Raw genomic sequence first — 27,296 nt, 5'->3', positions numbered from 1 at the left:
TGCGGAATTTTTGATATCTACACAAAAGCCATTTGCAAAGCATGTCACACACCACATGCATTGAATCGTTTAAACAAATAAGCAAGCATGAAAGGAAAGCCTCTTTCTTTCAGATTCAAACTTTGAATTAATTACTATGGTTCTGCCTTTTGACTGAGTCTCAGGATAGAAACACTGTATATCACGCAGCTCCATTGTTTCAGGGTTGGGGTCCATTGTTTCTGTTGTTTGTTTATTGCTCCACTATTGTTGTTTTACAGCCAATTCTCTGAGCTGTTCTAAGAGCTGTGTGGCGACTCCAAGCGTGACCACTGAAATGAAAACCATGCACTGAGAAGTCCTTGGTTCTGTTGATTCTCAACAAGAGGATTCTAACATTTGAGCCTATGGATGAAATCCTAAAGTATTGCCATTCAAGTGAAAGCTATTGAGCAGTGCTTTCCTGTTGCAATGTTTATTATGTTGTACAAAATGCACGTTTCGGTCTCTGTATAAAATAATTAAATGTGCTAAGAAGTACCTTAAGACTTCTTCCTGTAGTGGTAAACTTGATTCTCTAAGAGAATATTATAACATTTGAGCGTGTGGAGCCTATATTTTCTGCAGTAGAAACTTATTGGGTGGTTATTTATCCGGTAGCTGAAGTCTATCACTCATCTGCATTGCTTCGTCTTTTAATGCTCTCGCCTTCCCCATATCTCCCATCGTAGATCTCAGTTCCACCTGTGGTCGGCATCCAATTCACGTTCTGCAATGTACAAGGACTCTTCAAACAATTTCATTGCTTCTTCCCTGTTTCCTTGAAAATGATAACAGATTCCAAGACTTGTGTAAAAGAATAATTTTTTTCAGATGCACATTTCTAGGAAAGAAAGCCGTTGTTTACACGTACGTAGTCCCCTGACGGAATTTGCAACATTATATTTTTTCAAAACCAATCACAATTATGTCACTTATTACCCTGGATAGGGGGCATCTAAGGCCAGCAAGGGTTGCAACATACTTATTTAAACAAATGTATCAGTATCCAGAGTTACCGTTACAAACTGTAATTTAATAGAAGAATAGTCGACACAGATAATGGTGGAATGAGTGCTCGGACGAGTACTATATTTACTACTTCCCTGACCGTGAAATCAGCCTTGCTCTTTTTTTAGATTATTTGCTTTACAATTTTTTTGCTGATTAGATCCTTCACTACAGGATCCAGTACTTTTATTTTGTCACGGTGGTCCTCAGTGCAAACACAGTTTATCACTGGTTTTTGCTGAACTATATTTAGGGTCTGATAAAAGCACTGTAAAACGGCTCCTCGACATGGTTACGCCGGGTCATGTACGACCTGTCAGATATTATAAGCTGTCTGTAACTTAACTTACCGACTCAGCGTGTTGATGTACTTAAGCAGAAAAAAGGGATTTGGTGAGGTATTCGTTCTCAAAAACTTGCATGAAGACCTAACAACAATTTCCTGGTTAAAAAATGGCAGCTCCACCCTCTAACCTCTGGGTCATCTATCCATGGTACATGAGATCGACACAGAAAGGAAAGGATTTGTTAAGGAGGCAACCTTTAATTGCCAGACTAATTCAGTGTTTTGTTAAAGCCAGTTGATAAGGTGGGAAAAATGTAATGATTTGGATCAAAAATAGCGTATTTTTATATAAAGAGAGTTAATATAGCTGGATTGATTTCAGACGAATGTTTTAAAACTTCATGCATAGTTTACGTGACCAAGGACAGAAATGATTTAAAATGCCCCTGAAGGAAAATTTTTATATCCATTTTATTTCACTAGCCTGATAATTTGAAAGGTGCTCATAAATATGGCGAGGTTTAGGGAAATTAAGGACATTACGATACCAGCGAAACCACAAAACTCGTCATGCATTATTTTGCATTAACCAGACGCACGGTAAAGAAAACTGAGTTGATCCAGCACATGTAATCAGCTAAATGAAGTCCTTCAAGATGCAAATTGAGACGTTCGCTAGACAGACACATTGTTTTGATTGCGTTTCCCAGAATCGTACCGTGAATGATCAGTGAATGATACCATTTTTAAAACAGCATGCCTCAACGTGTTCAATATTGTTCTTTATGATGTGTCTGCCAGCAAAGTTTTTTTTTTGTCCTAGTTGATAGAATAAAAATGAAAGCCAATGGGAAGAAAGTAAAGGACAGGTTACTCAAAGCGAAAGCTCAAAGATTACATCATCATCTAAATACGGACCGATAATCAATACAGAAGCTCGTGACTGATCAAAGTACTGACTACTGACGCAACTAAATCCGCTCTTCCGAGAAAAGCAAAACATTTCTTAGAACCTGAAACAGAGCGTAGGAGTTCTCATCGATAGTGTGTGAAAACCTTTCTGGTAAATCGCTGAGGTGTCGATCGGCCTTTATACAAGCATTTTGGACGGAAGAAACCGCTTCTACTGACACTTAATCCTTTTATAATGGCATCTTCATCATCATCTTGTGGCGCAATCGGGTCCTTCGCTTATGACGCGTCCGAAGAAAAAACGAATGGCACAAGATTTGCTCGGTTAATGATCGATGAAGGAACATACGTTCTAAAAAGGTTTCTTCTTTCCTGCATTTCTCCTCACAAAACACTGGGGGACGTGCTGCAGACGAACCTTCGAAAGCTGGAGAATTTAAAGAGGAAACGTGTGATTTTCGATGATCAGTGGGAAAAGTTATTTCCTCCTTCGGGTGACTCACCAGACGAAGAAATATTTGACATTACGCTCTTGCATTTGTTGATCCGAGAACTTTGCAATTTACCGGCGCCTGTGAGAGGATGGCACAAGATGCCTGCCGAGGACGACGAAAGCTTACAAGCAAACATCACCAGAATCAAGTGCTTTAGAAACGAGCTGTGTCACAGTCATTCCACCGGCATTCCTAATGGCGAATTCGAGGACAAGTGGAACAAAATAACTTCATCTTTACAAGCAATCGAGGTTGAAGTGTACCAAAAGAAAATTCAAAGCCTCAAGAACGATCCTATCGATCACGATACTCGTCGGGCAGTCGAGGAACAAGTCAAACAGTGGCGGATATTTCAACAACAGGATGAGGATGAGCTCAACGGTGAGCTTTGCAGCTATCTTCCAAACAAACTACCAGACGAAGGTATAATCGGTCGTTCCAAAGAGTTAAAGGAAGTTGAAGAATACCTCCAAAGCGAAGACCTCTCCGTTGTGCTGATAACCGGGGGACCAGGATTTGGAAAAACAACTGTGGCAAAAGCCGTGGCTCACGAGCAAGCGAAACCAGAAAACCGGAAAACTGTAATATTTTGCAGTCTTCTATCAAAGGAAACGTTTACCGAAGTAGCCACTGAGATGATCCACTCGTGTGGCAAAATCTCGAAAGCGCAATTGTCAGAGAAACCGGATCAGTGGCTCAAAGAATTGTGCAAACAGATCCAAAAGCAAGTCATATTTGTGCTTGACAACGCAGATGGTATCCTTGAGTCGGAAGATCGAGATTCCTTCATAAGACTACTCTGTACGATGAGAAGCCTATCGAAGCAGAAGGTGGCGTTTGTGATTACTTCAAGAAAAACATTTCAAAATGAGGATCTGCCATCAAAACATGTACCACTTGATCAGTTATCACCCGAAGAGGCGAAGAAAATCCTCATCTCTCGCGTCAATGATGAAGAGATCAGAAAGAAGCTTTGCAAGACAGAGAAGATAGTTGACCTATGCGGTTGTGTCCCTTTGGCGCTTTGCATCGTTGGGTCCCTCCTTTCAGACTACACCGAAGAAAAGCTCATTAAACACCTTGAACAAGAGCCCATGACCATTCTGCAATCCGTCCAAATGGCGATCAAGACGTCTTTTGACCTTTTGACTAAAGCTGAACGAGACGCGTTGGTTGTTATGTCCATGTTTCCGGGATCATTTGACAGTGATGCTGCGAAAGCCGTGATAACATCATGTTTGGACTTCGGAACTTTACCTATTTCGACCTTACGTTCTTTGAAGAACAGATCACTGGTTGAACAGACACATTTCCGTAGATATCAGTTACATCCACTCATCCGTGCTTTTGCAAAGAAGATTGGTCAAAGTAAAGATTCTCAACTTTTAGTTGAAGGAGAAAAACTGGCCTGTGTGCACTTCATGTCCCGTCTTGATGAAAATGCACAGAGGTTCTGGGGCAAAGACACCTGCAAAGCAGCTATCGATTCTTTCAGTTTGGACAGACACAACTTCGAGCATTTCCTTCAAGTGTACTCTGAAAGAATGGAAGACCAAGACCAGATGATCGTCGACACTTGCCAAAAGATTCTTGAAGATCTTCCCCAAAAGTGTATGTACATAGAAAAGTGCATTCAGCCGCAGTTTTATGTTCAGTTCTTGGAGAGGCTGTTAAAGTATTCCAATTCAGTCAACCAGCCAGTGCACGAAGTGGAACTTTTGTGCCTACTTGGACATGAAATGAGAAAAAAAGGTGAAAAAGAAAAGTACAACGATTACATGGAGAAGGCCAGTCATCTCTATTCAGAAAATGACACTGAATTTGAGACAAACGCTCTGTCGCAAGTGGTCTACCTCCATAGCCAAGCCCGTTTTATCTCAGAGGCAAAGGTATTTCGGGATCCAAGACCCAAAAAGTTGTACCACACCGCACTGAAAATCTGCGAGAAGAAACTTCCTGACCATCCCGAAACTGCAGCAACCTTGTTATTTGCTGGTAGAAATGCGAAGCGCGAGAAGGAAAACGACGAGGCGAACACAAAATACAAACAAGCGCTTACCCTCTTTAAGAAACGCCTTGGTGATCATTTCATGACTGCTCAATGCCTTAAAGACATTGCGGACTTCATTTTCTTTACTGAGAAGAAAGATGACGGCTTGAATAGATGTCTAGAGTATTACAAAATGGCAATGGAAATGATGGAAAAATTGGGAATGAATGACCAAAAGGAAAGCATCCTTACTCTAAAAAACTATGGCGTTTGTCAGATGCGCAAAGGTAACCTTAGAGAAGCAAAGAAGTTGCTTGAAAAAGCAGAACTCGTTGCTGAGAGAGAGCTAGAGAAAGATCATAAGTGGAAAGTCATGGTGTATACCGAACAGGCTCTCTTGTACCATAAAGAGTTAAATGAACAGGAACTGGAAGCATCGATTAAAGAAGAATTAATGGACCAAATAGAAGCTTCGCTTAAGAAAGGACTAGATATGTGGTACAAACTTAATGACGGCAATCGCGACATTGAGCGCTTAGGCAACAAGCATTTCATCCGAGAAGTTCTAAATCTTTATCCAGAAAGGTTTCCAGAGGAGCAGTACCCTCGTCAGTGAGATGTAGGATGCAGGTATTTCCGTCTATAAGCCATGGCGAAAGACTTGCAGAAAAACTTTCCGCTTAAAATTTTGTTTTCTTTTGCCGAGAACCGCCGCGGAACCGGAACTGCGCGTGAAAAATTACCGAAGGTACGGAAGAAAACTAGAATTGGAACTAAAATGGAACGTCAAAAGAAGGTCGCAAGGTACCTCGCCAAAGAACTCATTTGTTTGTTTTATCTGAACGAAACATTGATTGTGCATTGCCAAGACATTTCCTGCTTTGATTGCATTCCTGTTAGTTAGTTAAATTCCTTTACACGAGAATCACTTTTTGTCTGTGCACAATTCAAATTGCCCGTTATTTTCCTCTGCAAAATATGTTTTCTAAGCTTTCTTAGTTACAGTAGGTGTCTCAAAGAGAGGAAAATGTCCGTTAGACATTGACAGATTATTTATCTATAAGAATTTGTTCAACAAAGAGATTTTGTCGGATATTTCTTCTATTCATCCCACGCAATGTTCCTTTAACCTTAATTGGGTATAGTTGGGTAACCCATAATTCTCTGAAAAACATCAAGCTCTAACAGTGCTATTCTTGAAACTACCAATTGTTTAGGGACCTATTAAAATCAACAGCAATACTTTATTGCCATTAAACAATTAATTTCTAGGACATGACGTTTAGTTAAGAATAAGGTTAAGTTACTTTGAAAAACTATAAAGCTAATCGAGCTGATAAACTAAAACTACTGTTACATGGCTGAAGTTTCTGCCGCCAAAGCGCATGCATCCATTGTCTAGTTCATAGTCACTTGATATCTAAAAATAGAGGAAAATTGTGGGATCAAGTGACGACTAATCTGATATTGGTTTGCCTTGCCAAAAGGTCGAAAAAGTGAGACGAATCGTCTAACCAATTACACAACACAGTAGTAAGCCAAGATTGGAGAAATTTTGTAAGGTAGTGGAATTGTGCCAAGAAAAATTGCCTTTTTTCCGGCAGGTAAATTTTTACACCGAACGAGCTTTTTAGTTATAATCTAGTTGTAAATTATCCATTATACGAAACAAAACTTTTAAAAAGCTGAGGCTAAACGTTCCAACATTGTTGTCCAATATTTGGTGATGCACCGTTGTTGGAAGGTGTAGAAATCCATTCAAGGTGAATGGTGTTAGACTAACAATTTTCGTGGTCGGTGTTAGATGACGTGTAGTCGCTTGTCATAGGTGTTGCTATTCAACAACACACCCGTACTATTTCTGTCGCAATTTTTTTTTAATGCGTTTTTTGCCGCGCTCAAGTTTCAGGTTCAATTCGCACGTGAACTGACGCCGCCACTCAGGATTTTCGTATATGTTCGATCCTTGATTCAAATTTCCAGAATTTCGTAGAAACCTTTACACGATATCGCGCTGAAATCGCAACTGGTTTACACGTGCGATTTCAGGTTTAAGCCTTGTGTGAGAAAAATGCAGTAATGGCCGACAAAAGTTCAAATGTTGGACGTGTTGTAGTGTGGATAATAATGCCGGTTAGGATGTTTGGCCTCAGCTTTACAAATAAAATTATGAATTAAAATTACAATGATATGTTCAGGGATCATGGTTCTAGAGATTGGTTTCTGAAGGGTAGCCACAGGGTCATTTATTAATAAAAGATTTCTTGTTTGATGCATTACTACTTGCAGAATGATTAGTGACTGTCCATTGCAGTACAGTAAAGAAAATTGGGAAACGGAAAGATTTATTTGAGGAGGAGCAAGAGGAATAATATATATTAATTAAAACCACCGCTACACTTTCGAATAAAATACAAGGTTAGGTTATACTATTTTTTTTTTTTTCGAAACCCATCGCCAAATCCATGTCATACAATACAGATGTATAAAATCATAAATAAAAGGACTCGATATTTTTATACAAAATATATCATATGCCAAACGGAACTTTGGTTATTTAAACTTCCGCATTGGGAAAGGTTGTCATTAATGCATGAAAGAAAAGGATCAAGAAATTGTCAATAATATTTGTTCATGAAAATGGAAGTGTTCTGGATAGCGGAAAGTAGCGTGGAATAAAAGAGGTTTTTAATCATTCGTGTAGGTCGTCTCTTCAGTTGTTTTGCACTTGATTCACACGGAATGTTTTTGATTCTGTTTTAAAAAGCTGTTCAGAAAGTCTCACAAAAATACGTCGTGAAGCCCCCTTCGAAGAAACACGGCTTCAAATTGACCTTTGTATACTCCGGCTCATAAACTCCAATCTATTCTCTCTTTTTCAGTTGATTCAATCCGTCGCAATTTTAACTTTGATGGTCGAAAATGTATGCTATGTGAGATCACTACATCGTTTGGCTGTTTTGAATTAAAACTCTGTATACTATGTCGGTTGCGCTCCCAACTGAACTGGACTTGCATGTTTTCTCGGAGTAATTATAGAACTCTTATCGGATGTTGCTTTTGGACTTTATGATTAATTAACCTTTGCTCATGTTTTGGGAAAAAACTGTCCAAGTACTGAAGGAAAGTGATAGGTTGTCCATGAAATTTGTCGTGGGTGTAATTCATGTACGGATGCAGTTGACCAGCTCTGTATGTGTATAATATTGACATGATTAAAAATACTGACTGAAAGTGATCTTCGTTCGCGTGAGTAACACCAAGTTTAATATGCTAATATACTTAAGAAAATCGTTATTGGCCGATGTATGACAAGGATTACATGTCTAAAGTTTTCTGACTGCCTATCATTTCTCTCTGTTTAGTTATCCGTAAAGGTCAATTCGCTTTCATTGATACATTTCTGTCACAAAACAAACATGTCTGGCTGAGGATAAGTAACGATGAAGCGTAAAATGTTTTGAATTTAGTAAAATGTTTTATTTTTTGACTATAAGGGAGGCGATTTTTAGGAGTTTAAGAGACGGAATTTGTGCGACTTTCCAGACAAATATTATTATTGTAGTACACTTTTGTGGAAATTTTGAGTTTTTATACACACGATTTAAACAGGGCGGTGCACAACATTTTAATTTAACGTCCAAGGTTATTAAAATAATACTAGCAAGACTCACGGGATAATGGAGACCGGTGAATACAACAAATGGAATAGAATAGAAGAAGTTTTTTGATGATATTGGAAGGAAATGAAATGGCCGAGACTTCTATTCTATTCTTCTATTCTATTTTATTCTGAGTGCTTCTCGGAACCCTTAAAAAGAATACTGAGAATATTCGATCGGTTTTCGCTGCAGGTATAAGGCGGCCTCCGAGTTCAAACCACGACTTACAAAACTTCAAGCGCTTTGATACAATGTTGAACGTTTATAGACATAAACAATGTTTATGTTTCCTATTACTTTAATAGGAGAGAGATCGATGGTGTGGCACACCCTGTATCCTTCTATCTCCATATCCACTTCGATATATACCTATAATATTAATAGGAAAGGGACCGTCTAGCTCTCACTTATCCGCGTTTCCACTTTGATATATCTGAGCTGATTTTCCAGAAGGTGGCTACAGAAATTGACGTTTTTGTTACCTTTTCTTAAGATATTTATTTATTTTTTTTTTTAGCGTTTCTTATTGAATTTCACATCAGTAACTTAATAGATTACAATGGTCATTATCAAATATTTATAAAACCAAAATATTTTTCTACTACCCCCCCCCCCCCCCTCCCTCCCTGATTTGCTAACCTAGCCCCACTCTCTCTCAAATGTCTTCTAACTTGGCTTTGAATTCGGCGCGCGCTCTGAGATCAGAACTAAGTCATTAGACCTAGCGTTTCGTTTGGCTTCCTGAAGCAAAGTTTTCCTGAGGACATCATTAAGTCTAGTGATGGGAGAAGTCTTACGAGTGCAGTTTCTGCCTCGTACTAATATGCTTGCTACCAATAGTCCTCTTTTAAGCTAAACGAGTAATTTTCAGTTACTCGGGCTTGGACTATTAAAGGCTTGTATATTGTGGGCTTTGCTTGAGGAGGTGACAGTCTTTGGCTTTAAAAAGTAGGTCTTAGGGATGAGTTCTTTTCGGGCAACGTGAAATTTTCGCGAATTGTTTACCCAGCCAAAGACTTAATATATTTTTGTGGTGGAAAAGGGCGCTAACCCTTCCCTTTTCAAATGTTGATTTCAACATCCGGGATATAAGCTGATATGGAAAACACTAGCAAGAATGGGCAAGGATTTTCTCTTCAAGAAGCGTGAGTTTGAAAAGCTTTTCTATTATTTTTCGCCGTTATAACTGTAGCGTTGTTAGGCTAGTCATCGATTAGTCGAGAAGTGCGATTTTGGTCGGATTTCCGGACTCAATGTCATAAATAATTTCCAGATGTTCGTTCGGCGTGATTCTCATTACGTCTTGAACTTATAATTAACACGGAAAATCAATTTAAAACGCTGTCTTGCCCCGATTAAGCCGATTCTTTTGTGGAAGGCTAGTCTTGAGCGCTTAACGACCGGGTTTTGGTTGAGATTTAAGATGCGTTGGCGCCGTTAATAATTACCAAGTGTTACACTTGTTTAGTCGGATCACAGGTCATGTTTCATTTCACTCGGATGTCAATGTCACGTATAATTCCAAAGAAAAGCCCCTCTTTTCTCTTGCATAGTATTTCCTGACCTTACTTTCTTGTGATGAACCGTAACTGGAGTATTGTTAATGACTAGCATATTCCTTCAGCTTAGAAAGTCTCAAAATGTGCTCAATTTCTGTAGCCACCTTTTTGAAAATCAGCTCAGATATACACTGTATGATTTTAGTAGAAGAGGGGTGGGCTTTGCCACTGTGTATCCACGTATCCAGCCGTATCTAGCCGGTTCAACCCTCAAGAAGCTATCATTTGTCTTTGAGCCGAAGAAATTCTGGTTGTTTAATGCGCGTTGTTTTGCCTGTCTTCTGTTCTCTAACATCTCTGTCCGTTACCTTTTTTTATTCCTCTAAATTAATTTCAAGTCTGTTACAATAGACCTTTGTTTTTTTTTTCAAGGCAAGTGTGCATTTAAATGTGTCAGATGCAAGATGATTCAAGGAAGTTTGGCCAATTTACAAGAATCAGCTAAATAATTTGTAAAACTATTTGATGACCACGCTGCATTAAGATTAATCATCATACAACACATAAGTAAAAACGGCATTTACCTAAACGTTTACATAACGGCATTGAAGGGTGGAGATTTACTTGACACAACTAAACTACAGCCAAGATGCCACCGGCGAGAAACATACGACTTTAAGCTTAAACGTGAAATAAATGCCATTAAAATTTTAGCTGTTTTGTAAAAGAATTATTTACTAAGTAATCTATGCTATGCAGGCTACACAGAACGTTCCTTATGTTATAAACGGTATATTTTTAGTATTTAACAATCCACGGCAGTTTTCTATAGTCTATATTCTGGAAGTGTAAATCTACTCAGTAGCATTCTATCACGAATGCTCTTCCGTTATTGGCTTCGTTACTCACTGTCCATTCCGGCTGTAGAATAAGATAGAGTTTATCCACGCGTGGCATGACCTATTAATATCATCCATCAACAAAAACGTGAACCTGTCTTGTCTATACTGTTTTAGTATAAAGACCTATAAATCTACTTCATAGTATTCTAACACGAATGCTGTTCCCTTATTGGCTTCGCTACTTGCTTTCTATTCTGTTCAAGAGAGTGAGTAGCGAGTAGAGAAGAGTTGTGGTAAAAACGTTGACCTGTCTTGTAGTTACTGGTAGATGTATACTAACAAAATTAGATTATTCGCACTCGATTTGTATGCGGGCGGGTGGCGCTCATCAACTGTCACGCGATAGAAATTTCGAGCTCATTATCTAATTGTTACATAGACCATCAAACGACGTCAGGAAATGTTCAAAAGTGAAGTGGAAACACAAGCCCCAGGCGAGGGGTTACACTGCCATAGAAAACTTCCGTCGATTCGGTTTTTACAACATGATAAAAGTGCGAGCGAAATTGGTTTCACTTGCTGCTGAGAAAGCGTTCGCGTTACCTATGGCATTACGAGCCAATCAATCAGCACGCGGAAATTTTGACAGTTATTGTAAAAACCTGTTTTAAGAGCGCGACGTGGTATCGTACATTCGTTGCTAAACAACGGGTTTTCATGGAAAGAGTTGTCTTTCAATAGCTCAAGTCTATGCGGAATTTTTGATATCTACACAAAAGCAATTTGCAAAGCATGTCACACACCACGGGCATTGAATCGTTTAAACAAATAAGCAAGCATGGAAGGAAAACCTTTTTCTTCCAGATTCAAACTTTGAATTAATTACTGTGGTTCTGGCTTTTGAGTCTCAGGATAGAAACCCTTAATAACACGCAGCTCCCTTGTGTTAAGTTTAGCGTCCATTGTTTCTGTTGTTTGTTACGCTCCACTGTTGTTGCTTTTCAACCAATCCTGTGAGCTATTCTAAGAGCTGTGTGGCGACTCCAAGCGTGACCACTGAAATGAAAACCATGCACTGAGAAGTCCTTGGTTCTGTTGATTCTCTACAATAGGATTCTAACATTTGAGCCTGTGGATGAAATCCTAAAGTATGGCCATTCAAGTGAAAGCTATTGGGCAGTACTTTCCTGTTGTAATGTTTATTATGCTGTACAAAATGGTTCTAACGTTTCGGTCTCTGAATAAAATAATTAAATGTGCTAAGAAGTACCGTTTAGACTACTTCCGGTAGTGGTAATGTTTGATTCTCTCAGAGAATATCGTAACATTTGAGCGTGTGGAGCCTATATTTTCTGCAGTAGAAACTTATTGGGTGGTTGATTATCCGGTAGTTGGAGTCTATCACTCATCTGCATTGCTTCGTCTTTTAATGCTTTCGCCTTCCCCATATCTCCCATCTTTTTCCACCAGAAGGCCAGTTGAGTTTTCACGTAGATCTTCCACCTGTGGTCGGCCTCCAATTCACGTTCTGCAATGTACAAGGACTCTTCAAACAATTTCATTGCTTCTTCCATGTTTCCTTGAAAATGCCAACAGATTCCAAGGTTCGTAAGAGTTAGAATGCACTCCTTGTGGTCTTTCATGCCAAGACGTTCCATCATTTCAAGTGATTCTGTGTATAGTTCGATAGATCTCTTCTGGTCTCGTTCTGATCCCAGGATTTTGTCACCATAAAAAAGGTGAAAATCTGCAAGATCTTTGAGAAGTAGTGCAGTCATAATATGGTCGCCAAGGTTTCTCTTAAAAAGGCTCAATGCTTCATCCAGCTTCCCTTCTGCATCGTCACGTTCATTGCGATGGTTATCTTCTCGTCCAGCAAAAAGCAAAGTTACCGCTTTTTGTACATAATCTTCCTGAGGCAGTTCCTCACATATCTTTAAGGCAATGTCATATTGTTCTTTTGGCTCATTGGGCTTCCTCTGTTCGGAGAGAAAGCGCGCGTAGTTGTTAAGGAAAAAAGCTTCTGACACCTTTTCTTTGCTAAATTCTAACGCATTCTGAGAATGCTCTCGTATGGCTTCTTCAAGGCACTCTTTGTACTTATCTCGATTTCCTACTTTTCTACTTTCATGGCCTAGAAGACACAGTAGCTCCACTCTTTTGCAGACGTATTCGTCAGATGCGAACACCAAATGAAGGAATTCTTCAAGGATCTGTACATAAACACTCGGGAGAAGGCACATTTCTAAATACATGCATTTCTGTGATAACTTGTGTACTAAACGTTCCCGCATAGTTTCCACCAGGGGTTGAACTTTATCTTTCATTACAGGAACGCAGTCGTGAAGAAAGTACTCAAAGTTAGGTCTGTCTTTGTTAAAGGACTCAAGAGACTCTTTGCACTTGTCTTTACTCCAATAAATATCGGCATTGCTAGCGAGGCGTGACATGAAATGATTACAAGCTAATTCCACTCCTTGTTGTAAAAGATCAGGCATCTTCTCTTGGCCAATCTTCGTCGCATAGTTTTGAATCAGGGAATGGATTTCATACCTATATGAACCGGTTGTATGCTGTTTTAGGAGCGATCGGTTTTTTAGTGAACGAAGAAGTGTTATTGACTCAGAGTCAATGCACCGTGTCAATATAGCCTTGGCAGCATCACAATGGAAGGAGCCAGGTACAACAGACATAACGACAAGGGCCTCCTGTTCAGGTTTGCTCAAAAAATCAAAGGAAGTCTTAATTGCCTTCTCCACCGAATTTTCGTCTCGCTCGTCTTGTCGCAGAACTTCCAGAGGCTTCTCTTTAAGACTTTTAATCAGTTCGTCTTCTGGGTAGTCTGATAATAATGAACCAACGATACAGAGCGCAAGAGGGACACGGTTGCATAGTTCCACCAATTCTGCTGTCCTTGTGAGCGTTTGCGGAGTATTTTGATAGGCAAATTGAAGTAAAACGTTTTTTGCATCTTCAGGGCATAACGAGTTCAGTCTTAGCTCTGTTGTCGTCATGTTAGGGTCTGTAAATGCTTTTCCTGAAGTGACAACAAAATTCACGTTACGTCCCGAAAGGTTTCTCATGTCACGTAAAATGCCTACAAACTGAGATCGGTCGTCAGACTCGAGAATGTCGTCTGCATTGTCCAAGACGAAAGTGACGCGTTGTTCCTGTTGCTTGCTCCAGTTAAGAAGCCAGTGCTGGGGATTCTCTGGCGGCTGGTTAAGGTTTTTACTACAGGCAAGAATAAGGCTTGTGGCAACGTCAGTTATCTTTGCCTTAGATCTCAGAGAGCAAAACATAACTGCCGTTTTGTATTCTTGGCTGGCAACCAATTCGTGAGCCACGTTGTTAGCCACAGTTGTCTTTCCAAATCCCGGCCCACCAGTTATTATAACAGCCGCCATTTCTCCTTCTTGGATGGCTTTGGTGACGTTCTTTATCTCTTCGGTGCGACCGAAAACATCCGGAATTTTATCTGGAAGACAGTTTGTAAGTTCTCGGGTTGCTCCTGCCGGAATAGACCGGTGAAGAATTGAGATTTTGCCCGTTATAACTTTTTCAAAGCCTTTCTCTAATTCCTCAACTCGTGGTTCAATATCAAGTTTCCATTTATTGACTTCTTCCTCGACACGACGTTGGGTCTCGTGATCAATGTCTTCATTCTTTAGGCGTGTTATTTCCACTGGGTCAAATCCCAAGTCCACCGATGCTTTGGCTACTTTTTTCCACTTATCTTCGAACTCGGCGTTAGGAATGCCTGTAGAAACACTGTGACAAAGCTCATTCCGGTAGCATTTGATTCTAACGATGTTTGCTTCATGACTGCCGTCACTGTCGGCCGGCATGTTGTGCCATCCTGTTGAAGGCGCCGACAAACCACAGATTTCCCGAAGCAGCAAATGCAAAAGTGTGATGTCAAATGTGTTGGAGTCTGGTGGATCGCCTGAAGAGGGAAATAGCTTTTCCCACTGGCTGTGGAATAACACACGCCTTGACTTTAGGCCCTGGAGCTTTGGATAGTTGTTCGTGAGCCATATTTGCAATGTTGTGGCTGGAGGAATATTGGAGTGTAAAACCTGTCACAAAATGTTTGTCCCTCCATCAATCAGTAATCGTGCTAGTCTTGTGCCATTCGTTTTTTCCTCTGAAGCTGTTAGTGGAGAAGACATTTTTGACTCTTGTACACGCTCCTAAACAGGAAAATATATTTCTCTGGACGTAGTTTGCACAGACTCTAGTTACTGATAGGGTTCTTTTTTAGTTGACGTCTCCGCCAATCATAGTTGTGCTTTAGTATTGTCCTTTGTTTGACATTTCTGATCTGATATCTCTAAGCTCAGATGATTCCATGCAAAAGCTTCTTGCATCTCGGGTTGCGTGGATATCAACGATCACAGACAGTTGATAACGTACCGCTTACCGATTTAGTGGTGGGCCAGCCCGGTCAACAGGGCTCACATGAACAGGCCCTAAATTTGGTAAATGATTGCTACAACCCGGATATTTTTGGAGATTATGGCGTGGTTACGTTCATGCGTGAAATTCTTGCTAATTTTTAGCTACTGTTTAATTTCTCGGAAAAAGACGTTTCTTAAAATAATGTTTTTTGGTAAGAATTGAAAACAACAACGGCATCAAATTTTATTGTGACGAAAAGGTGATCTTTAGCTTCTACCTACTGGGTGATGTTATGACCTATGATGTAACGGATTGAAAGAGAGTACGGAACGAGTTTGCCATAGAGGTTTCTTCGTATATAGAAACCGATTCATTCCAAAATTATTGGCATAAAACATAACAACACTTACAAATTATACTACTGCGAGACTTGCGTTTTTCATTCAAATCAGGGTGGGAAAGGAAACCACTGATTTGGATTAAAAACAATGGACATTCATACAAAGAGTTGTTATGGTTGAGTTAATTTAACAAATGCTTTAAATATTTCCGCATATAATTAACGAGTAAAGACTGAAGTTATTTTGTAATGCCTATAAACACCATGAAGATATCACTGAAATAATAATCATCGCGTATTTGTTCTGTTAATAGGCCTTATCACGGTTTTCGACGCCATTTTGACGGGTAGGCAAACAGGCTTGAAATAAAAGTGTTTGTATGGAAATCCGATGTCAAATAATTTTCATAAAACATCGCTTCTGAACAATTCATGAATTGGAAACTTTTGGCACTAGAAAAAGGATTTTAAGAACAAAATTAGAGGGATGTAGTTTTGACAGAAAGCGTCCAGTCGTGTTTTGAACTTTTCATACATTTGTCTGTATAGCGAGCCAGCCGTGAGCTGCTACTAAAAATAGTTCGCGGGAAAAAATACAGGGAAATGTATGGAAAGTTCAAAACACGACTGGACGCTTTCTGTCACAGCTACATCCCTCCAATTTTGTTCCTAAACTCCTTTTTCTAATGCCAAAAGTTTCCAATTCATGAATTTTTCATAAGCGATGTTTTATGAAAATTATTTGACATCGGATTTCCATACAAACACTGTTATTTCAAGCCTGTTTGCCTACCCGTCAAAATGGCGTCGAAAACCGTGATAAGGCCTATTATCCAAGCAAACACGGTCAACTGTAATTATATATTGGCTTGAAGCCATCGAACGTTGCTTGTCAGCACAGCTTGCAATGTTGTTGGCGGATGAAGAGAGTTCAAATACTCTCTCAAGACCTGTGTTCCTCTGTTAATCAGCAGGCTTGCTACTGAGTCTTGTGCCGTTCGTTGTTTTTTCACACGCTGCTAAAATGAAAGCCGTTATTTTCTCTGACGCTGTTACAATGGATGACATTTTTTCTGACTGCCGAACGGTTGTATTTCAAGACTTGTGTAAAAGAATTATTTTTTTTTTTCAGATGCACATTTCTAGGAAAGAAAGCCATTGTTTACACGTACGTAGTCCCCTGACGGAATTCGCATACATTATTATTTTTCAAAACCAATCACAATTATGTCACTTATTACCCCGGATAGGGGGCATCTAAGGCCAGCAAGGGTTGCAATATACCTATTTAAACAGATGTATCAGTACCCAGAGTTACCGTTACAAACTGTAATTTAATAGAAGAATAGTCGACAATGATAATGGTGGAATGAGTGCTCGGACGAGTACTATATTTAGGGTCTGACAAAAGCACTGTAAAACAGCTCCTCGACATGGTTACGCCGGGTCATGTACGACCTGTCAGATATTATAAGCTGTCTGTAACTTAACTTACCGACTCGGCGTAATGATGCACTTTAGCGGAAAATAGGGATTTGGTGACGTATTCGTTCTCAAAACTTGCACGAAAACCTGACAACAATTTTCTGGTGAAAAAAAATGGCAGCTTCACCCTCTAACCTCCGGGGTCATCTATCTATGGTACATCAGATCGACAGAGAAAGGAAAACATTTGTTAAGGAGGCAACCTTTTATTACCAGACTAATTCAGTGTTTTGTTAAAGCCAGTTGATAGGTTGGGAAAAAATGTAATGATTTGGATTAAAAATAGCGCATTTTCATATAAAGAGAGTTGTTATAGCTGGATTGATTTCAGATGAATGTTTTAAACTTCATGCATAGTTTACGTGACCAAGGACAGAAATGATTTAAAATGCCTCTGAAGGGAAATTTTTATATCCATTTTATTTCACTAGCCTGATAATTTGAAAGGTGCTCATAAATATGGCGAGGTTTAGATATCAGCGAAACCACAAAACTCGTCATGCATTATTTTGCATTAACCAGACGTACGGTAAAGAAAAAAATTGATCCAGCACACGTAATCAGCTGGATGAAGTCCCTCAAGAAGCAAATTGAGACGTTCGCTAGGCAGACACATTGTTTTGATTGTGTTTCCCAGAATCGTACCGTGAATGATACCATTTAACAGCATGCCTTAACGTGGTCAATATTGTTCTTTATGTGTCTGCTAGCAAAGTTTTTTTTCCGTCCTAGTTGATAGAACAAAAATGAAAGCCAGTGGGAAGAAAGTGAAGGACAGGTTACTCAAAACGAAAGCTCAAACATTACATCATCGTCTAAATACGGCACCGATAATCAATACAGTAGCTCGTGACTGATCAAAGTACTGACAACTGACGCAGCTAAATCCGCTTTTCCGATCAAAGCAAAACATTTCTTAAAAACTGAAACAGAGCGCAGGAGTTCTCATCGATAGTGTATAAAAACCTTTCTGGTAAATTGCTGAGGTATTGATCGGCCTTTATTCAAGCATTTTGGACGGAAGAAACCGCTTCTACTGACATTTCATCCTTTTATAATGGCATCTTCATCATTATCTTGTGGCGCAATCGGGTCCGAAGAAAAAACGAATGGCACAAGAGTTGCTCGGTTAATGATCGATGAAGGAACATACGTTCTTAGAAAGTTTCTTCATTCCTGCATTTCTCCTCCGAAAACGCTGGGGGATCTGTTACAGACGAATCTTTCAAGGCTGCAGTATTTAAAGTCGAAACGTGTGATTTTCGATGATCAGTGGGAAAAGTTATTTCCTTCTTCGGGTGCTCCACCGGACGCTGAAACATTTGACATTACGCTGTTACATTTGTTGATCCGAGAACTTTGCAATTTACCGGCGCCTTTGACAGGATGGCACAAGATGCCTGCCGAGGACGACGAAAGCTTGCAAGCAAACATCACCAGAATCAAGTGCTTCAGAAACGAGCTCTGCCATAGTCATTCCACTGGCATTCCTCGTGGCGAATTCGAAGACAAGTGGAACAAAATATCTTCGTCCTTAGAGGCAATCGAGGTTGACGTCTACCGAAAGAAAATTCAAAGCCTCAAGAACGATCCTATCGATCACGATACTCTTCGAACGGTTGAAGAAAAAGTCGAACGGTGGCGGATATCTCAACAACAGGATGAGGTTGAGCTCTTTGGTGAGCTTTGCAGCTATCTTCCAGACAAAATACCAGACGAAGGTATAATTGGTCGCTCCAAAGAGTTGAAGCAAATTAAAGAATACATCCAAAGCGAAGCCGTCTCCGTTGTGCTGATAACCGGGGGACCAGGATTTGGAAAAACAACTGTGGCAAAAGCAGTGGCTTACGAGCTGGCGAAACCAGAAAACCGCAAAACTGTAATATTTTGCAGTCTTATATCAAAGAAAATGTTCACCGAGGTAGCCACTGAGATGATTCACTCGTGTGGCAAGATCCCCACACAGTTACCAGAGAAACCAGATCAGTGGCTCAAAGAATGGAGTCAACAGATCCAAAAGCAAGTCACGTTTGTTGTTGACAATGCAGATGGTGTCCTTGAGTCGGAAGATCGAAAATCGTTCTTAAGACTACTCTGTACGATGAGAAGCCTATCGAAGCAGAAGGTGACATTTGTGATTACTTCCAGAAAAACATTTCAAGATCCGGATCTGCCATCAAAAGATGTAAGGCTTGATCCGTTATCACCCGAAGAGGCAAAGAAAATCCTCATCTCTCGCGTCGATGATGAAGAGATCAGAAAGAAGCTTTGCAAGACAGAGAAGATAGTTGACCTATGCGGTTGTGTCCCTTTGGCGCTTTGCATCGTTGGGTCTCTCCTTTCAGACTACACGGAAGAATAGCTCATTAAACACCTTGAACAGGAACCCATGACCGTTCTGCAGGACGATGGTGAATCATTCAAAATGGCGATCAAGACGTCTTTTGACCTTTTGACTAAAGCTGAACGAGACGCGTTGGTTGTTATGTCCATGTTTCCGGGATCATTTGACGGTGATGCTGCCGACGCCGTGATAACAACATGTTCGGACTCCGGGACTTTACCTATTTCGACCTTACGTTCTTTGAAGAGCAAATCGCTTGTTGAACAGACACATTCTCGTAGATACCAGTTGCATCCACTTATCCGTACTTTTGCAAAGAATATTGGCCAAACTGACAATTCTCAACTTTTAGTTGAAGGAGAAAAACTAGCCTGTGTACACTTTATGTTCCGTCTTGATGAAAATGCACAGAGGTTCTGGGGCAAAGACACCTGCAAAACAGCTATCGATTCTTTCAGTTTGGACAGACACAACTTTGAGCATTTCCTTCAAGCGTACTCTGAAGGAATGGAGAATCAGGACCAGGATATCGAAGACGGTTGCCAAAAGATCCTGGATGATCTTCCCCAAAAGTGTATGTACATAGAAAAGTGCGTCCAGCCGCAGTTTTATATTCAGTTCTTGGAGAGGCTGTTAAAGTATTCCAAGTCAGTCATCCAGCCAGTACACGAAGTGGAACTTTTGTGCCTACTTGGACATGAAATGAGAAAAAAAGGTGAAAAAGAAAAGTACAACGGTTACATGGAGGAGGCCAGTCATCTCTATTCAAAGAATGATACTAAATTTGAGACAAACGCTCTGTCACAAGTGATTTACCTTCATAGTGAAGCCCGTTTCATCTCAGAGAAGAACATACGATTTGACTCACAACCTAAAAAGTTGTATGAAGCCGCACTTAAAATCTGCAAGGAAAAAATTCCTGACCATCCCGAAACTGCAGCAACCTTGTTATTTGCTGGTAGAAATGCGAGACGCTGCAAGAAGTTCATTGAGGCGAGTAGAAAATACGAACAAGCGCTTACCCTCTTTAAGGAACGCCTTGGTGACCATTTCATGACTGCTCAATGCCTTAAAGACATTGCAGACTTCATTTTCTTTACTGAGAAGAAAGATGACGGCCTAGAGTATTACAAAATGGCAATGGAAATGATGGAAAAATTGGGAATGAATGACCAAAAGGAAAGCATCCTTACTCTAAAAAACTATGGCGTTTGTCAGATGCGCAAAGGTAACCTTCGAGAAGCAAAGAAGTTGCTTGAAAAAGCAGAACTCGTTGCTGAGAGAGAGCTAGACAAAGATCATAAGTGGAAAGTCATGGTGTATACCGAACAGGCTCTCTTGTACCATAAAGAGTTAAATGAACAGGAACTGGAAGCATCGATTAAAGAAGAATTAATGGACCAAATAGAAGCATCGCTTAAGAAAGGACTAGATATGTGGTACAAACTTAATGACGGCAATCGCGACATTGAGCGCTTAGGCAACAAACATTTCATCCGAAAAGTTCTAAATCTTTATCCAGAAAGGTTTCCAGAGAAGCAGTACCCTCGTCAGTGAGATGAAGGCCAGTGCAGGCATTTCCGTCTATAAGCCATGGCGAAAGACTTGTAGAAAAACCCTCCTCTTAAAGTTTTGTTTTCTTTTGCGGAGAACCGCCGCGGAACCGGAACTGCGCGTGAAAAATTACCGAGGGTACGAAAGAAAACTAGAATGGGAACTAAAATGGAACGTCAAAAGAAGGTCGCAAGGTACCTCGCCAAAGAACTGATTTGTTTGTTTTATCTGAACGAAACATTGATTGTGCATTGCCAAGACATTTCCTGCTTTGATTGCATTCCTATTAGTTAGTTAAATTACTTTACACGAGAATCACTTTTTGTCTGTGCACAATTCAAATTGCCCGTCATTTTCCTCTGCAAAATATGTTTTCTAAGCTTTCTTAGTTACAGTAGGTGTCTCAAAGGGAGGAAAATGTCCGTTAGACATTGACAGATTATTTATCTATAAGAATTTGGTCAACAAAGAGATTTTGTCGGATATTTCTTCTATTCATCCCACGCAATGTTCCTTTAACCTTTGATAATTTGGTAACCCATAATTCTCGAAAGAACATCAAGCTCTAACAGTGTTATTCTTGAAACTACCAATTGTTTAGAGACCTAAGTCATCAACAGCAATACTTTATTGCCATTAAGGTTACTTATAGGGAAGAAAGGTCGAATTTTTCTCAAATAAAGTTTTTTAGATAATTGTTGAAACAAGACAGGGATGCAAAGTTTCGTGAAAACAGCCGTTACAAATCAATCTTAAAAAGAACGCGAGCTATCTGAAAAACAAAGTTTTTTAGGAAAAGCGGTGAGCGAGTGAAGGTGTCATAATCCAATTTATGCGGGACTGTGTTGAGATATTACGGGGGAAAATTTACCCGCGATCTCGAATTACCGGCAAATTTGCATATTTTTGTCTACATCGTGTTCATCGCATGTCACGGCGTTGTATGTAAAATTTTACTGTGAAACAGCGTTCCATTTTGGATTCAAGCATTGCGTTAAAGGTTGTTATGAAAAAACCGAAACTAGAAAAGTCGCCTTGGGTGACAGTTAAAAAAAAACCGGGCCCAAAGAAGGTGGAAAAATCATTTGACGAAGCCAAAAAACTTCAGCTGGCGGAGAGCGACAAGGGCTCTTGGTACAACCAGTCAGATTTTTTATAACTGCCTCGGCAGCAGAGAAATTCGAGAACGAGAAATCGGATAGTGGAGAGTCGAACATTAGTTCGGAGTCCGAAATCGAAGATGCCGGCGACAATCCAGCCACTTTCGCCGTTGTTGACGGGCTGAAGATAAGCAGCGAACCTCAGCGCGCAGCCTCGTGCACTGATAGCGGTGAGAAGTGCGTGTCTTGTGTCAACTCCGCTGGGGCTGCCAGTTTCGGAGCAACTACGTACAGAATACAGGGCCACTTCGGTCCACACACATAAGAACATTAAGCCCCAGTTTCATGTTCTGCGTCTATCTGCCGTTTTAATTTCTTCTTTGCTTTGGTTTCGCCGGTGGCTTTCTCGCGCCAGACTTAACTTTTGCCATAAAGAAATCGCTTTACAATATTACAGTAACACTAAATGCTCACAAAACTCCCCAGGGAATGCTTCTTTGTGTTTGATTGGCCGGCGGCGTGAGCGCGTTGACACGTATTTTAATGAGGTGCGAAAACTCGGAAAATGTTTCAAGGCTGAAAACACGGCTTTTGTTTTTGCGCAAATTCCCCATCTTCAAATGAATTAATAGGGTATGTAGATTTGCCAGATTTCAACGAAATTCTGGCCAAAATGGTCATCAGATATCAATGCATCAAAGTGTGTCAGGCTTTTACGAAATTCAAAATATTTTTCCCGTGATTACAGAAATTTTCATATGTCCACCTTTAGGATGGGTTTTCTCACAAACCAATAGGAATAAAGAAAAAGCCTGACACACTTTGTTAGCCTATCATCTCCTGATTGATATTGTGCAGTCTGTTTGGTTGTGCGCCTTTACGTGAGAGTCGGTAATTCAGTCAAGTACACGTCGCTAGTATTGAGTTTACAGGCCTCTGAGCGCTTATGTATCCAACAAAATAAAAAAAAAAACATTGATATTTTCGCAAACTTCAGCTTTACAGTGATATATAGTTTTCCGAGGTTTTATCGAAAGCAGCGCGCGTACGCTAGATTTCCCTGAAGGCACTCGCAAAACATGGCAGTAACCTTAAACAATTAATTCCTAGGACATGACATTTGGTTAACAATAAGGTTAAGTTACTTTGAAAAACTATAAAGCTAATCGAGCTGATAAACTTAAACTTCTGTTACAAAGCTGAAGTTTCTAGTTCATAGTCACTTGATATCTAAAAATAGAGGAAAATTGTGGGATCAAGTGTGACGACTAATCTGATATTGGTTTGCCTTGCCAAAAGGCCGAAAGACGAATCGTCTAACCAATTCCACAACACTGTAAATAAACCCAAGATTAGAGAAATTTTGTAAGGTAGTGGAATTGGGCCAAGAAACGTTGCCTTTTTTCCGGCAGGTAAATTTTTACTCCGAACGAGCTTTTTAGTTATAATCTAGTTGTAAATTATCCATTATACGAAACAGAACTTTTAAAAAGCTGAGGCTAAACGTTCCAACATTGTTGTCCAATATTTGGTGATGCACCGTTGTTGGAAGGTGTAGAAATCCCGCCATTCAAGGTGAATGGTGTTAGACTAACAATTTTCGTGGTCGGTGTTAGGTGACGTGTAGTCGCTTGTCATAGGTGTTGCTATTCAACAACACACCCGTACTATTTCTGTCGCAATTTTTGTTAATGCGTTTTTTGCCGCACTCAAGTTTCAGGTTCAATTTCCACGTGAACTGACGCCGCGACTCAGGATTTTCGAATATGTTCGATCCTTAATTCAAATTTCCAGAATTTCGTAGAAACCTTTACACGATATCGCGCTGAAATCGCAACTGGTTTACACGTGCGATTTCAGGTTTAAGCCTTGTGTGAGAAAAATGCAGTAACGGCCGACAAAAGTTCAAATGTTGGACGTGTTGTAGTGTGTATAATAATGCCGGTTAGGATGTTTGGCCTCGGCTTTACAATTAAAATTATTAATTAAAATTACAATGATATGTTCGGGGATCATGGTTCTAGAGATTGATTTCTGAAGGGTAGCCACAGGGTCATTTATTAATAAAAGATTTCTTGTTTGATGCATTACTACTTGCAGAATGATTAGTGTCTGTCCATTGCAGTACAGTAAAGAAAACTGGAAAATGGAAAGATTTATTTGAGGAGGAGCAAGAGGAGTAATATATATTAATTAAAACCACCGCTACACTTTAGAATAAAATACAAGGTTAGGTTATACTATTTTTTTTTCGAAACCCATCGCAAAATCCATGTCATACAATACAGATGTACAAAATCATAAATAAAAGGACTCGATATTTTCATACAAAATATATTATATGCCAAACGGAACTTTGGTCATTTAAACTTCCGCATTGGGAAAGGTTGTCATTAATGCATGAAAGAAAAGGATCAAGAAATTGTCAATGATATTTGTTCATGAAAATGGAAGTGTTCTGGATTGCGGAAAGTAGCGTGGAATAAAAGAGGTTTTTAATCATTCATGTAGGTCATCTCTTCAGTTTTTTTTGCATTTGATCCCGGTAGCCAATCACACGGAATGCTTTTGATTCTGTTTTAAACAGCTGTTCAGAAAGCCTAACAAAAATACGTCGTGAAGCCCGCTTCGAAGAAACGCGGCTTCAAATTGACCTTTGTATACTCCGGCTCATAAACTCCAATCGATTCTCTCTTTTTCAGTTGATTCAATCCGCCGCAATTTTAACTTTGATGGTCGAAAATGTATGCTATGTGAGATCACTACATCGTTTGGCTGTTTTGAATTAAAACTCTGTATGCTATGTCGGTTGCGCTCCCAACTGAACTGGACTTGCATGTTTTCTCGGAGTTATTATAGAACTCCTATCGGATGTTGCTTTTGGACTTTATGATTAATTAACCTTTGCTCATGCTTTGCGAAAAAATGAAGGAAAGTGATAGGTTGTCCATGAAATTTGTCGTGGGTGTAACTCATGTACGGATGCAGTTGACCAGCTCTGTATGTGTATAATGTTGACATGATTAAAAATACTGACCGAAAGTGATCTGTTTGCGTGAGTAACACCAAGTTTAATATGCTAATATACTTAAGCAAGTCGTTATTGTCCGATGTATGACAAGGATTAAGTTAAACATGTCTAAAGTTTTCTGACTGCCTATCATTTCTGTCTGTTTAGTTATCCGTAAAGGTCAAAATCGTTTCTCGGATACATTTCTATCACAAAACAAACATGTCTGGCTGAGGATAAGTACGGATGAATCGTGAAATGTTTTGAATTTAGCAAAATGTTTTATTTTTTTAATTAGGGAGGCGATTTTTAGGAGTTTAATGGATGGAATTTGTGCGACTTTCTAGAGAAATATTATTATTGGAGTACACTTTTGTGGAAATTTTGAGTTTTGAACAGACGATTTAAACAGGGCGGTGCACAACATTTTCATTTAACGTCCAAGGTTATTAAAATTATACCAGCAAGACTTACGGGATAATGGAGACCGGTGAATACAACAAATAGAATAGAATAGAACAAGTTTTTTCAAGATATTGGAAGGAAATGAAATAGCCGAGACTTCTATTCTATTCTTCTATTTAACCGGCAATTATTCTACGAGCGCGCGTTGGATATGAGATGATAGATAGCTAACGAGGCGCGTAGCGCCGAGTTGGCTATAATCATCTTATATCCAACAAGCGTGAGTGGAATAATTGTTTTATTAAAAACAATCAAGAAAAATAATGCTAGATTTTGCGGATTTCGCTTTGCAAGAACAATTAGAAAACAATTTAATGGTCTCTATTTCTCGGGCATAGTATAATGGCTCATATACCATGGCCGCTAAGCCAATCAAATCGCTCGAATTGCATTATACAATGATCAAGATTTTAATAATCTATTTTATTCTGAGTGCTTCTCAGAACCCCTGCTTAAAAAGAATACTGAGAATATTCGATTGGTTTTCGCTGCAGGTATAAGGCGCCGGGCCTCCGAGTTCAAACGACGACTTACAAAACTTCAACCGCTTTGATACAATGTTGAACGTTTATAGACATAAACAATGTTTATGTTTCCTATTACTTTAATAGGAGAGAGATCGATGGTTTGGCGCACCCTGTATACTTGTACGTCCATATCCACTTCGATATATACCTACAATATACCACACATCCGCGTTTCCACTTTGAATACACTGTATGATTTTAGTAGAAGAGGGGTGGGCTTTGCCACTGTGTATCCACGTATCCAGATCCAGCCGGTTCAACCCTCAAGAAGCTATCATTTGTCTTTGAGCCGAAGAAATTCTGGTTGCTTAATGCGCGTTGTTTTGCCTGTCTAGATCTTCTGTTCTCTAACATCTCTGTCCGTTACCTTTTTTTATTCCTCTAAATTAATTTCAAGTGTGTTACAATAGACCTTTATTTTTTTTTTCAAGGCAAGTGTGCATTTAAAAGTGTCAGATGCAAGATGATTCAAGGAAGTTTGGCCTATTTACAAGAATCAGCTGAATAATTTGTAAAACTATTTGATGACCACGCTGCATGAAGATTAGTCATCATGCAACACATAAGTAAAAACGGCATTTACCTAAACGTTTACATAACGGCATTGAAGGGTTGAGATTTACTTGACACCACTAAACTACAGCTAAGATGCCACCGGCGGGAAACATACGACTTTAAGCTTAAACGTGAAATAAATGCCATTAAAATTTTAGCTGTTTTGTAAAAGAATTATTTACTAAGTAATCTATGCTACGCAGGCTACACAGAACGTTCCTTATGTTATAAACGGTATATTTTTAGTATTTAACAATCCACGGCAGTTTTCTATAGGCTATATTCTGGAAGTGTAAATCTATACTCAGTAGCATTCTATCACGAATGCTCTTCCGTTATTGGCTTCGTTACTCACTGTCCATTCCGGTCGTAGAATAAGATAGTGAGTAGAGTTTATCCACGCGTGGCGTGACCTATTAATATCATCCATCAACAAAAACGTGAACCTGTCTTGTCTATACTGTTTTAGTATATTGTTTTATATTTTGGCGCTTTTTAGAGATATTATTGCTCAATTATCTCTGAAAAATGCTTGGTTACCCCCAATTTTCTTTTCGGATTCCAATAGGCCTTGTTAAGATCTGCTTTTCCCGCATAGTCATAAATCGCACAAATATACTTTGGTATTAGTAGGCACGGTACCGTCCTTAACATATGTGAAAGCAAGCACCAGCTACAGTGTATGGTAGCTTGATCTCCCTCTTGCCCATGGCCAAACTCTGTTTGAATTAAGTAAGTTACAGTTTTTGTGAATTTGATCCAAGATTGTATTTGGTTTTGTTAAAAACCAACTTCTTAATT

At 39.5% G+C, this 27,296-nt stretch overlaps 1 protein-coding gene and 2 pseudogenes across 2 annotated transcripts; 2 read left to right on the top strand and 1 right to left on the bottom strand.

Moving 5' to 3' along the window:
- Window positions 1–40: 40 nt before the first annotated feature.
- Window positions 41–15,724, bottom strand: LOC146466946 (uncharacterized; annotated as a pseudogene). The gene is made up of 2 exons (XR_014867879.1): window positions 11,566–15,724; window positions 41–102 (listed from the first exon to the last, which is right to left on the bottom strand). The product of XR_014867879.1 is annotated as an uncharacterized LOC146466946 (transcript).
- On the top strand, window positions 1,755–7,406 carry LOC146466947 (uncharacterized). The gene has a single exon (XM_085126473.1). It carries the CDS (start codon window positions 2,463–2,465, stop codon window positions 5,325–5,327), a length of 2,865 nt encoding a protein of 954 aa, XP_084982599.1. The 5' UTR covers window positions 1,755–2,462; the 3' UTR covers window positions 5,328–7,406.
- Window positions 15,725–17,514: 1,790 nt separating the features above from the next.
- LOC146466945 (uncharacterized) lies at window positions 17,515–24,025 on the top strand (annotated as a pseudogene).
- Window positions 24,026–27,296: the final 3,271 nt, after the last annotated feature.

The sequence above is a fragment of the Pavona decussata genome, unplaced genomic scaffold (assembly GCF_977016875.1).
Source record: "Pavona decussata unplaced genomic scaffold, jaPavDecu1.1 SCAFFOLD_140, whole genome shotgun sequence".
NCBI lineage: Eukaryota > Metazoa > Cnidaria > Anthozoa > Scleractinia > Agariciidae > Pavona > Pavona decussata.
Note: the sequence above shows the minus strand (reverse complement) of the source record. Positions and strands in the feature narration are given on the sequence as shown.